The sequence below is a fragment of the Crinia signifera genome, chromosome 19, assembly GCF_055691185.1.
Source record: "Crinia signifera chromosome 19, ASM5569118v1, whole genome shotgun sequence".
Classification (NCBI taxonomy): Eukaryota; Metazoa; Chordata; class Amphibia; order Anura; family Myobatrachidae; genus Crinia; species Crinia signifera.
The window spans coordinates 103209477-103222430 of NC_139226.1; the positions used below are offsets into that span (position 1 = coordinate 103209477).

Genomic DNA, 12954 nt, shown 5'->3' on the forward strand with positions numbered 1-12954 from the left:
CAGCACAGCGACTAACATAGGATGTCTCCTAGGGTCATACAGCACAGTTTAGAGAGACTAACATAGGATGCCTCCTAGGGTCATACAGCAAAGCTCAGAGACTAACACAGGATCATACAGAACAGCTCAGAGACTAACATAGGATGCCTCCTCAGAACATACAGGACAGCAGAGAGACTAACATAGGATGCTTATGGTCATAAAGGACAGCTCAGAGACTAACATAGGATGCCTCCTAGGGTCATACAGGACAGCTCAGAGACTAACATAGGATGCTTATGGTCATACAGGACAGCTCAGAGACTAACATAGGATGCTTATGGTCATACAGGACAGCTCAGAGACTAAGATAGGATGTCTCCTTTCCAACGCAGTCCATCAAATTTCTGCTCTGCTATAACTGCCCCATACACTGTACGTGCTGCCACAGACACATTGAAATGCCAAGGATCTACAACTCAGCAGTATGCCACACAAATACCCAGAAACGGCTGATGGTTGGTGAGAGTATCCCATAATAAAAAAGTCTGTTGTCTGTTGCAACATTTAATAATGGATTTCATGCTAATACTAAAAGTGCCCCCCCCCCTCCTGATTTTGGGTTACCCAGCAGTAAAATGAAAGCGCTAGATCTGGTGAAGTATTGTAGGGCATCAGAACAATATGCATAAAATAGACTATTATGGTGAACACGTTCAGTTCTTTATTTAAATGTTGCAAGGAAAAATCGGTTGAATCTATGGGGAGAAACTACTGCTAGAGACACGGTATTGCCAAGAATATAAAGAATTGTTAAACTTCTAGGGGGGTGGCCCTGTTCTGTGGGTATGCGTTCACCATGCAATATTCAAAATGACGACAATCAAGTTGACATTGGTGTAATATTGTCATTCTGCGAGGATGAGGGGCTGTGGAAACAGCGAGTTATGATTAGGTTATGGGATGGGAAAGTTAGGGTAAGGTAAAAAAACAAAAAAGAAAACCCTCAGACCTGCCATGGGAATTATATGGAATGCACAAACTGAGACTTGGTCGGTATGTGCATGCAATGCCCTGCATGCAATCAGTGTTTGCACTAGTACTCATTGTAGCCAAACCTGGTCTGTAATGTTGCAGTATCTGCAGCTAGTCCAAGTATGCTACAGTCAATGGGAGAAGCGCCACCATCAGGATAGTAAGGTGTATGGCAGTGTTTTTCAACCACTGAGCCATGGCACACTAGTGTGCCTTGAGCTGTTCTCAAGTGTGCCCCCAGATCTAGAGATTCCAGAACCAGTTTACAGCCACCCCCAGTTCAACTGTTATTTACTGGTCTCTTCTTTTCATATAAAGGGCCAATGTATTTTTTATTTATTTTTTTACCTGTGGGGACCAGTGCGATTGCCAATAGTTTTTTTTTTCTGGTGGGGGCCAATGTGTTTTGCCCTGTGGAGATCTTATGGTGCGCCCTGGCAATTTTTAAAACTTTTAGTGTGCCGCAAGGTAAAAAGGCTGAAAATCACTGGTGTATGGGGTAAGGGGGGGGGGGGGGGGGTAGTAAGCAGTCATGCAAAGAAGGCACAGACATGTACAGAGTTCCAGGATTAAGAGTGGGACTATACTGAATACTGAGTATTACCAGCTCCAACAGATCTCCCAGCTTCCCTGACTGTAAGGTGCCACAATAGCCTGGCTTGTATGCATGACATCAATTGGGGCAGACCCAAATGCAGGTCAGGAAGTGACAGAGCAGGCAGAGATGGCCTGTTCCCAATCACACACAACCTAAGGAGATGATGTAGTATACTCAGTAAGGCATAATGTAGGGAACAAATAAAGCTTTGGGATCTCTGTGCCAATAAGAGTTCCCATGAGCCTTTTAATTCACTATACATTTAATTCAAAATATGACTGTTTTCTCAGGGGCTATATATGTGCCAAGTAGACAAATAAAGGATCAATTCTACAAATAATAACCAGTAACATTACTGCGCCACACCATCAGATCTCAATGGAATAGGATGAACGGATGTACACACTGCTGTTTAACCCTTTGAATGCCAAGTGAATTTGTCAAAAAATATGTGAAAGTCGGCAAAGGAATCATTATTATTCATCACAATGACCTGTAATGATTACCCGATATAGGAAATATAATCTATTGTTACACAACATTTGTCATTTGAATTTATATAACAAATGTGAGCGATGTTGGGATTTTTAGCCGATATTTTGAACATCTCTCAGATGTTGGCACACAAAGGGTTAAAGCTGATTACATGACGCTGGTGGGAACCCATAGAGAAGGGTCTTCATACGGCCAAGCTAGTTACAGAGAGTCCTCATAAGGCGTACAATGTGAATAGCACCTGCTTTAAAAATATAAAAGGAAAGTTTACTAAAGCCTCTAAAAATAAAAAGAGGATGTTGCCCATAGCAACCAGATTCTGTCTACCATTTCTCTATTGCATCCAACACAATAATAGACAGATTCTGATTGGTTGCTGTGGGCTTTTCATTTTTAGAAGCTTTAGAGGGATACAGATGGTGTAATGGTTAGCATTACTGCCCAACAGCGCTGAGGTCATGGGTTCTATACCCACCATGGCTGCAACAGTGCGGAGTTTGTATATTCTCCCCGTGGTTCCCTCCCACATTCCAAAAATATACTGGTGGGCTAATTGGCTTCCAACAAAATTAACCCTAGAGTGAATGTGTGCGCGTGTACATGTGGTAGGGAATATAGATTGTAAGCTCCAATGGGGCAGGGACTGATGTGATTGTTTAGCTGTATGTAAAGTGCTGCAGAATATGTGTGCGCTATATAAGAAACGGTTATAAATGTATATAAAATAAATAATACAGACGTGGGGGCTCGTGCTGCCTGCTGAGCCAATGGGCTTAAGCCCGATCACTCGGCACACATTGCGGTATATCCGGCAGTGCTGTGTGCTGAGCACTGGTTTTCCCAGCAGGCAATAGGACAGGACACACGTGCTGTCCTATACACATGGAGCGAACAGTGCTCCATCTAGACACATCATTTAGCAATGGGGCTGAAATCGCCTCTATGTATATTGATGTATTCAATCCATCAACCTTGTGCCACACTATAAATAACATATGATAATGTGCGGAACCTATTTGACACGGAATGCATTAGATCTCTGCGCAGCTCTGTGTATTAACAGAAGAGGGGGCTGTGAGTAAGAACAATCACCCTGATTCCTAAGGTATAATGCATTATGGGGCCATGCCATCAATGGTTTGGATTTACAGAGATAGAATTATTGAAACAAGCATGTAATTATTACGAAGTGTTTTTACATCGGACTTCTCATAAAACTAGATGGAAAATGCACGGATTTTCTTTAGGTTGCTGGCAGTACAAAGCTAAAAACTCACACAATTCAACAGATTAGAAATAATATTTACATTTACTTAACAGTACCAGCTCCAGAGAACCCATAAACCATACGACCGGCTTCAAGGTTTTGTTTTTAACACTAAGGAAGGCATATGTGTGTTACAATGCATACGCAAGTATGACAACGTATCTGGTATTCCATGCTTGGTATTTCAATTGTTTTATGCACAGAGCTGATCAATGGGCACCTGATTGAGTAATTCAATTGTTGCTCTAAGTAAGTGGTAGTGATGCGGGCACATACATTTCTGTCCTGCAGCCTGTCGATGCGGCGAGCAGAAATGTGTCAAAAAGTCTGTTAGGGCATGAGAACAGGGATTTATGACGTAAAGCAGCTAAATCCGGTCTATTTGGCGCTGAAAAGTTCTTTAATTATTGGGTGCCAAACCAACTGAATTGTTCCACCAATGTGCCTAAAAGAGTTGAATCCCCCACTATGCAACACTAGATGCATTGTGCTCCAATTCGATATCAATGTTAAACATTCTAATAGTATGATCATTCAGACCTTATCGCTGTTGCGTGAATTCATCGAACGACTGCACGTGTACAAATCGTAGTGCGCATGTGAGGCCATAAAGCAACAATTATTTTTTACGCAAGACAGTGTTTGGGGTAGTAACCGGTCGGGGTCAGAAAAAAAAAGCAGGCGCGCCTGCCATTTTATGGGAGTGTGTGTGAAGTTTGCTCCGGTCTCGAACCACCAGTCTCTGTTGTACAGTTGGGGAAGGGTGAGGGTTGCGCACACTTGCACAGACTGGGGAAATCATTCAATGGCCAGTAAGCTATGAATGGATTTGCAGATGGAATGCAATCAGCAATTATTTTGGAATCCATTTGTAGACCAGATCTGAAACCAGGCCCTAAAATGTATTGCGATAGCAAATGAGCAGAACTGCTAATGCGGATTTCTAACTTCACAACAAACCAGGGTCTAGCATAATAAAATGACGTACACCTTTTACCAACGCTACAGTAACTGTTTAGGATACACTTGTGTACTTGTTCTGTAAGATGCGGATATAGGAAACTGCAGCATTTGCGCAGAACAAACTCCCACTAGGTGTAGTAGGGAAAACATCAGTTAAGGAATGTAAGTACATTCGTGATAAACACATATCTGCTCCGAGACTAAGAAATTAATGCAGTAAAAAGAGCAGCTTTTTTTGCGCCCCGCTTTATTGCAGCTATCCAGTTGTTCCCATGCGATAATGCTCCCAAGGCTTTTATCACATATTTCTCTCTCTTAACTTACTCTGGGCAGGTAAAAATTGGGGGAAATCCTTTTTTTGGGTAAAAATATGGAGACATGGTTCAGAACCCCTAGGACGCCCCTCGTAATGACTACTTAGGAACTTTCAAGTTCTTAATTTATTTTTGAAATGGAAGTTTTGGGGCGAAAGAGTGCAAAGCTATTTAGGCTTGCAGGTGGGAATAATCGGTTGTTTTGGTCAATGTTTTTGAAAGTGCCGTTAATTGACCCAATTATATATTTATACCCATTTTCTTGTACTCCAAATTGTATGAGAGCATTTACAGTACTTTACACCAAAAAATAACTTGCCATTAATCTTTTTTACCCAATTTTTTTTTTTTTTAAAGAACGCAGCCATTTAACACATTTTAAGTCCCCCAAATCTTTATATTATGCCCTCTTATATACTTCTATACCGTTAGCTTATATTACTTTTTGACATTTTGGGGGGTACAGGATGATTTATCTATTTTCACTGGTTGGCAAATTTTCAAGATTTTCTAATAAGATAGGTCAACAGACAGGATAGTGTGTACCCGCGATAAGAGTTTTTTTTCAGGCGATAAGTGTGATAACTTTACCTGAGGTCACGGATTTGCGTTATTACAGCTAATTGGATACCCTCCAAAGTAGTAAATAAATAACAACTACAACTATTTAGCCATTGCAATCGTGCTTATGATATACTGCAGTCCATCTTGGGGGGGGGGGGTGGGGTGTCTTTTGGGGGTTTCAATTAGCCGCAGTGTCTCATTTCCTTGCAAAGCTCACTTGTGATTCCTGCACAATCCAATATACTTATGTGAAGGATGTGAAAGAGTGGAACCACTGATTTGGATGGGTTCAGCTACTTTATGTGCCTAAAGCTGGTCTATTAGGGCATGACATCCACAAAAAAACAATGGGCGCTTAACGGCAGATCCATTTAATATCCCACCATGTAAAAGGGATGGGTGACCTAGCATGCAAAAACAAATTATATAAATACCCCCATAGTGTTTGCATAACAAGAATTGCACAGTCTGATTAAATCTTTAGCGATTACTTTCTATGTACCTGGCAGCATAGTAACTTGTTTGACCATAACATTTACTATCATCACTATACTGTATGGAGACAATTCAATTATAAATGGTATCTGAACTTCCATCAGGACAGTTGCATGAACAGAACTTTGCTTAAGAGGGGTATTCAATTGTTTCCGAATTTTGGCACTAGTCGAAAAATCTGGACCTCCTTATCCAATGCAGCAGTTCTCGACTTTTTGGAATCTGCAAACACGGAAAATAGTCGAAAACATCAGTTGTTTTTTTACGAAAACAAGTGGATCGGCCAGTAATGAGCATAGCCATGTGTTTTCCGTCCCGGAAGGTTTTTCCATCAGTCCCCAAAAATAATAATAATAATAATCTGCACTTGGAATGAATAGGTCGAATGAAATTTCAACCGGAAATATCTGAGAAGTGCTGATTTTCCAACTGTGGGAAACAGATTGAATACCCCCTAAATCTCACAAATTTTCTCTCTTTTTTAAAAAATTCTCTGGGAAAAGGATATTCCTGAGCACATTGCCAAGAACTCCATTAGCTACTATCCTACTCACATCTATGGAGTACAAAAATAAAAAAATTTGTCAATGGTGGCTGCAAGATACCTGCGTTCAGAAGGCACTTCGTGGACCATCACATAACTTTCTGTTTATGCTAATTTCTACTCCTTGGGGGGTATCCAGTGATGTCAGCTGCCCACCCCTTAGCTTGTCTGTCACATCCGCATTTTTATGAGAACGCCCATGAAACGCTGGGTGTTCTGATATGCTAATGGACCAGCCCGCTGTCCCATAGCCACCCCCAAATTCCAGCCCCGCAAGGTTGGGTGCACAAAGTGGTCGCATGCACCAAGCACATGCACAGAAACCTATAAACAGACCAGAATAAGGTCCCTTATGCATCACTTCTACACCCCCCCCCCCCCCTTAGAATGTAAGCTTTCACGAGCAGGCACCTCTCTCCTCATTTTCCTATCAAAACTATTTTTTACTCCATGCTCCTTTCAAAGGCTCTGATGCAACAAGCTTTATTTACCATGTACTTTAAAGTTGTTGTTTTCTTGTTTTGTTTATTGTGCATCTATATATTGTAAGATTGCTGCAGAACCCTATTGGCACCATATAAATAATCAATAATAATACATCGATTTCCCAAATATGGAGACAATTTAATAAGTGGTGGCTTGCTTTTCAGTGGGTTGGACGGTACTTGTGGAGGACCCTTTAAATTGACGACTACATTAAAAGTAAAACATCCTGCAGTGATCGCGAAAACTCCCAAAAATGATGGGTCCCTGGGACCCCTCACTTACAAAAATCGGGGTCCTACTTGACCTTTTCTGGGTCCCAACGGAATAGAGCCTCCTCTCCCCTTCCCCAACATGGCACATACAGAAGCCTCCTCTCTCCTCCATATGGCATATACCCTGAGACAAGGGCCAGCCTGAGCCTATTTTTTTGGGGGGTAAGCAAACATAGATTTGGGCACCCCAAAACTGTGGCTATTGGGTGGGGGGGGTATCAATTGGCAATTTGCCCACTCATATAAAGCAAGATACACATATACTGGAAAAAGGCATAATGTCGGAATAGGGACACCTGTGCTGCACCAATCAGGATTCTGCCCCTGTCCATTGTTTCTAGAACAAAATTAAAAGTAATGGCAGCAGGAACAGGAGGGATAGGGTTAGTGAAATCCCAGCAGAGTCTATAGGCTCCTCTCCTACAGGCAGCTCTGCCTGTTAAGAGTAAATTGGCGAGCTGCAGCCTCTCTGCCAGCCGTGCAGTGAGGGGAGGAGGGGACAAGTGGGCCATTAACAGCCATCACTCAGAGCCTGGAGGAGGTGACAGTGACACACAAGAGAGCAGCACCGCGAGGTAGGAGAGGAGGAGGGAAGTCTGCAGCCCGAGTCCTGCTAGCAATAAATCCCCTTACATGACACAGCCAAGCAGCCTGCTAAATGGACCACGCACCCCTCTTACCTATACTTCCTGCCCGGGTCTGCTCCGTCATCACGGTCACACCTCCCTGGTTCTGGCCCCCAATGCTGGTTTCAGTTTCTCGTGCTCCGTCCTCACACCAGCCGCAGCTCTGTTCCCCTACTGAGCAGCTGCTTCTAGTGTTGGCTCCAGCCGTCTGTTGATGAGGCACAGTGCAGGAGCCAGCTTACGCGGCTTCCGTGCACTGCTGCCTAAGACTCCGCGGTGACAAGGGACCCTTTCATTTTCGCGCCCAGCAGATGTGTGAAGCAGCCGTAAGTCACGCTGTGTCTTCTCCACGGTCGCATCACAACTGAGGGGGAACCGATCCCTCTGCCCTTGTCACACATATTAACACGGCGTGTACGCCGAAATGGGCGGAGCGGGTCCCAGGGGACCCAGCCATTCATAAAAAAGGAGTCCCTGGTGCTCCAAAGTGGGTAAAATACTCGCTATAGCGAGTATTTTTGAACCCTGATACTGTGTTCATGCTTTGTAACATCTGTTTATTGATTTTCAATGGATAAGCAAATGACAACAATAAGGAGCCATCATGGTAGGCAAATCTCCTCCTATCCAAATCAGCTAAGTACAATAATTGGCCCTAGCTAAAGACGACAGGTCAGAATAAGCTGAAGTAAAGTTGTGGTAGTCCAGTCACCTTGTACCGAAAGTAGGTGGGGATGTCAATCCGTACGTCTGTGACCAGATCCTGGTCAATAAGGGTATCCTTAATAAGTCCAGTGAGTTTGAGGCCATTTGGTTGACCATGTGGTCCTCAGAAAACCCTTTTCATAGTTTATATATGTATCCATAACAGATAAACATAAAAGACACAAAACGTGGGGGGGGAAGGGTAGTACATTACGAAGTTGTAGGGCAGGGGTTCCCAAACTTTTTTGAATCACGGCACCCCGTAGCATCAGAATTATTTTGCGGCACCCCTAGGCTAAAGGTTTCTCATTGAGAAAGTTAGAAACAAATATTAAGTTAAATAAATTGTGTTTATATCTCATCCTTAGGATCAGTTATGTGGTAATTGACAGGATTCCCTTCTGTTCTGTGTGCTCAGGGGTTTCTTTTGTCTGTGACATGTCTGTTACTGTACCACCAACATCCTCTGTATTATGTGCATTGTTTTTTAATGTCTGTAAGCGCCTTGAGTCCTGCTGGAGAAAGTGCGCTATATAAATTATACTTACTTACTTACTGTTTGTCAACAATTTGACTATTATATTGGACATAAATAACTTGAATTGGTCCTGGGCCACCATCCCAGGGCACCCCTGCAAGTCCTCCAAGGCACCCCAGGGTGCCACGGCACACAGTTTGGGAACCACTGTTGTAGGGTATGATGGATGGGGAGGGGGGGGGGGGTTAGAAGTGTCTGTTAATCTTAAAACCTTTTTCGTTGGTGAAGAAAACTATGACATATTGCATTTTAGGAAATCTCCAACTCTCCTCCAGTTAGTGGCAATCTATTCAGGCATTCATTTATTAAATAGAAGATGTTTTCAGAACCCATTCCGTGTTTTTTAACATTTTCAATATCTGGCCCCTCAGGTCCTGTTCTAGAGTTTCTATATATCGTCCCCATTTTTTTGTAAAATATTACTACCCCTTTTTCAATATCTGGTAAATTGGATTGTTGGTCATAAAATAGAAATTTCAGAAGCATGTTTCTTACTGTGTTCTTGCTTTTAATATCATTGAGGTTTTAAAATTATTGGTCAAATCCGCCAAGATGCAAGCTGTTGCTTGGTAAATATTTGCTTATTTCACTAAAGAACAGCTTCAGAAACTTTCCAATGTTTTCCAGCACATAAGATTTAAAAAGGGAAATTGTCCTATTTTTTAACAGTGACTTACTTTAACTTTAAATGTATTTAAACATCCAGCAATAGATGTGGCCCCAAGTCAATCTGCCCTGAAAATCTCATTCCAGCAGTAAGAAAAACTAGAAGTCACAGACCCCAATGTAACAGAAGCGCCAGTGTTCAAACGAACATGGAAAAATGCTGAGATAATTGTTTGGCTTTGGGATGCAATAATATTGTTATATCTCTCAGACATAAGAATACCCACATTTATTCCTGCAAAACTAATGCAGCAAATTAAATATTTATAAATGTAATAACAAATAAAAGTGATACATACATAAAATATTAAACGCAGCCTTTGGAAATTACAAGAGATCAAAAAATGTATATTTAGAAATTCTCATGACAATGCATAATAAACATACACACTGTTCTGATACCTTGGTGAACACTGGGCCCAGCAATGTGCCAAGTAAGGAGCAGAGTAAGCAGTGGCACTATGTGTGGCGAGTAAGTGGCAGCACAGTGAGCTGAGTAAGCAAGCACCGGCACCACAGGTGGGGGAGCCCCGGTAAGCACCGGCGCCACAGGTGGGGGAGCCCTGGCGCCACAGCTGGGGGAGCCCCGGCTAGGAACCGGTGCCACAGGTGGGGGAGCCCCGGCAAACAGCGGCGCCACAGGTGGGGGAGCCCCGGCAAACAGCGGCGCCACAGGTGGGGGAGACCCGGCAAACAGCGGAGCCACAGGTGGGGGAGCCCCGGCAAACAGCGGAGCCACAGGTGGGGGAGCCCCGGCAAACAGCGGAGCCACAGGTGGGGGAGCCCCGGCAAACAGCGGCGCCACAGGTGGGGGAGCCCCGGCAAACAGCGGCGCCACAGGTGGGGGAGCCCCGGCAAACAGCGGCGCCACAGGTGGGGGAGCCCCGGCAAACAGCGGCGCCACAGGTGGGGGAGCCCCGGCAAACAGCGGCGCCACAGGTGGGGTGCAACGGACACTTGTCAGAACATCTGCAGTAAATTACAACGTGCACTACAGACTGGCAGGAATAATAACAGAACCATGGGCATGAAGCCAGAGACATAACACTGGGCAGCAGAAAGTTTGGGTAAGAGGGGTCAGGCCTGTCCTGCAGCAATAGGGCAATGTTTTCCCATAGCAGCACAGCAGACAGAGAGAACAACTGCTCCCAGCATCCAGGATATTATATTATAACATATGGCATAGCCCAGCCACTGCAGGGAGAGGACATTACAGCCGGGAACCACCCTGGCTGCAGAACTGACACTCACCTGTCCGAGGCCGCAGGCTGTGTGCCACTCATTGGGCTCCTCCGGGATAGTCCTCACCTCAGCTAACTACCATGTTGGTGTAACTCCGGCTAAATGTCCCGCAGCATCACAGGGAAGCTGCCCGTCCCACCGGAGGGGTCTGCAGCCCGAACAGCGGCTCATAGGCTCCGCCACACGTAGGGGCCGCACACCGAAACTTTCCAGCTCAGCAAAACAAGGCTCCTTCCCGTCTCTTGCTGCCGGCACTCCGCTGCTGCTGCTGCTGTGGCGCTCCGTGCCAGCACCTCTCCGGGACTCATCCTGCACACGGCGCAGGCGCACGGAACTCACGTCACTAGCCCTTGAGAGAAACGCGAGATTTAGCTGGCGCATGCGCCGTTCGCTCATAGGAAGTGGCAACGCTCCCGGTGCGATAGGGGTTATGCTACGCATGCGCCGACCGGTGGGACGTAATAGCAGCCTTTACATACACTGGTCCTGTTTCCACTGAAGCTCTATGGGCGAAGTCTCGCGTTATAAAGTGTTTAGGTCAGCTATAAGAGACAGCCGTGATGGCTAGCTCCACTGTTAGCTTCACAGCATGCATTAATGTTTTAGCATTCTAATGGGCTGCTACTTATGTTGCACAGTTCAAATTAGAACATGATTAAAAATATAAAAGTCAAGGAAGGGATGAGGGAGTACAGAAGAAAATGAAAGGGGGTACTTGTGGAGTATCACGGCTCCCATCGTATGGCATCGTATGCCATATGTAGTGGCATACGATGCGATGCGATGTTTTACCGATTTTTGACCATTTTTGCTCAAAAATCGTATGCCATCGCATGGCATCGTATGCCATATGTAGTGGCATACGATGCGATACGATGTTTTACCGATTTTTGAGCATTTTTGCTCAAAAATCGTATGCCATCGCATGGCATCTTATGCCATATGTAGTGGCATACGATGTCATACGATGCGATACGATGTTTTACCAATTTTTGAGCAAAAATGGTCAAAAATCGGTAAAACATCGGATAACATCGTATGCCATATGTAGTGGCATACGATGTCATACGATGCGATACGATGTTTTACCGATTTTTGAGCAAAAATGGTGAAAAATCGGTAAAACATCGCATGGCATTGTATGCCATCGATGCGATACGATGTTTTACCGATTTTTGAGCCATTTTAGCTCAAAAATCGTATGCGATCGCATCGGATGCCATACGATGGCATCCGATGCGATGCGATGGCACCCGATTTTGCACTGAAATGCATCAGAATGCATTGAAATGTGTATTAAAGTAGTGAAATGCCCCCAAATGCCATTTTTCATAGTGCACCACCCCCACTATCAACGTGAACCCGAAGCGTGGCGAGCGCAGCGAGCCCGCGAGGGGCGGCGGTACGCGTCCTACGACCTTTTCATACCCCCACTATCCACGTCGTCGTGGAGTTGAGAATAGAATAGTGTGGCGAGCGCAGCGAGCCACCGTGCCCGAAGCGTGGCGAGCGCAGCGAGCCCCGCGAGGGGACGCGGATACCTGTAAAGCCCGCGAGGAGACGCGTATAGCTGTGAAGGTATACGCGTCCCCTCGCGGGGCTCGCTGCGCTCGCCACGCTTCGGGCTCGGTGGCTCGCTGCGCTCGCCACACTATTTTATTCTCGACTCCACGCCGACGTGGATAGTGGGGGTATGAAAAGGTCGTAGGACGCGTACCGCCGCCCCTCGCGGGCTCGCTGCGCTCGCCACGCTTCGGGTTGACGTTGATAGTGGGGGTGGTGCACTATGAAAAATGGCATTTGGGGGCATTTCACTACTTTAATACACATTTCAATGCATTCTGATGCATTTCAGTGCAAAATCGGGTGCCATTGCATCGCATCGGATGCCATCGTATGGCATCCGATGCGATCGCATACGATTTTTGAGCTAAAATGGCTCAAAAATCGGTAAAACATCGTATCGCATCGATGGCATACGATGCCATGCGATGTTTTACAGATTTTTCACCATTTTTACTCAAAAATCGGTAAAACATCGTATCGCATCATATGACATCGTATGCCACTACATATGGCATACGATGTTATACGATGTTTTACCGATTTTTCACCATTTTTGCTCAAAAATCGGTAAAACATCGTATCGCATCGTATGACATCGT

The 12954-nt window shown here is 44.8% G+C and overlaps 1 protein-coding gene across 3 annotated transcripts in view; it reads right to left on the minus strand.

Moving 5' to 3' along the window:
- The window catches only part of ARHGEF12 (Rho guanine nucleotide exchange factor 12), a 180959-nt gene extending 169889 nt beyond the window's left edge, over window positions 1-11070 (minus strand). For all 3 annotated transcript variants that reach the window (XM_083163061.1, XM_083163060.1, XM_083163059.1), the window contains exon 1: window positions 10799-11070. In XM_083163061.1, the coding sequence (XP_083019187.1) occupies window positions 10799-10830 (32 nt within the window). In that variant the 5' untranslated portion in view covers window positions 10831-11070. The remainder of the gene's footprint in view (window positions 1-10798) is intronic.
- Between the last annotated feature and the right edge of the window lie 1884 nt (window positions 11071-12954).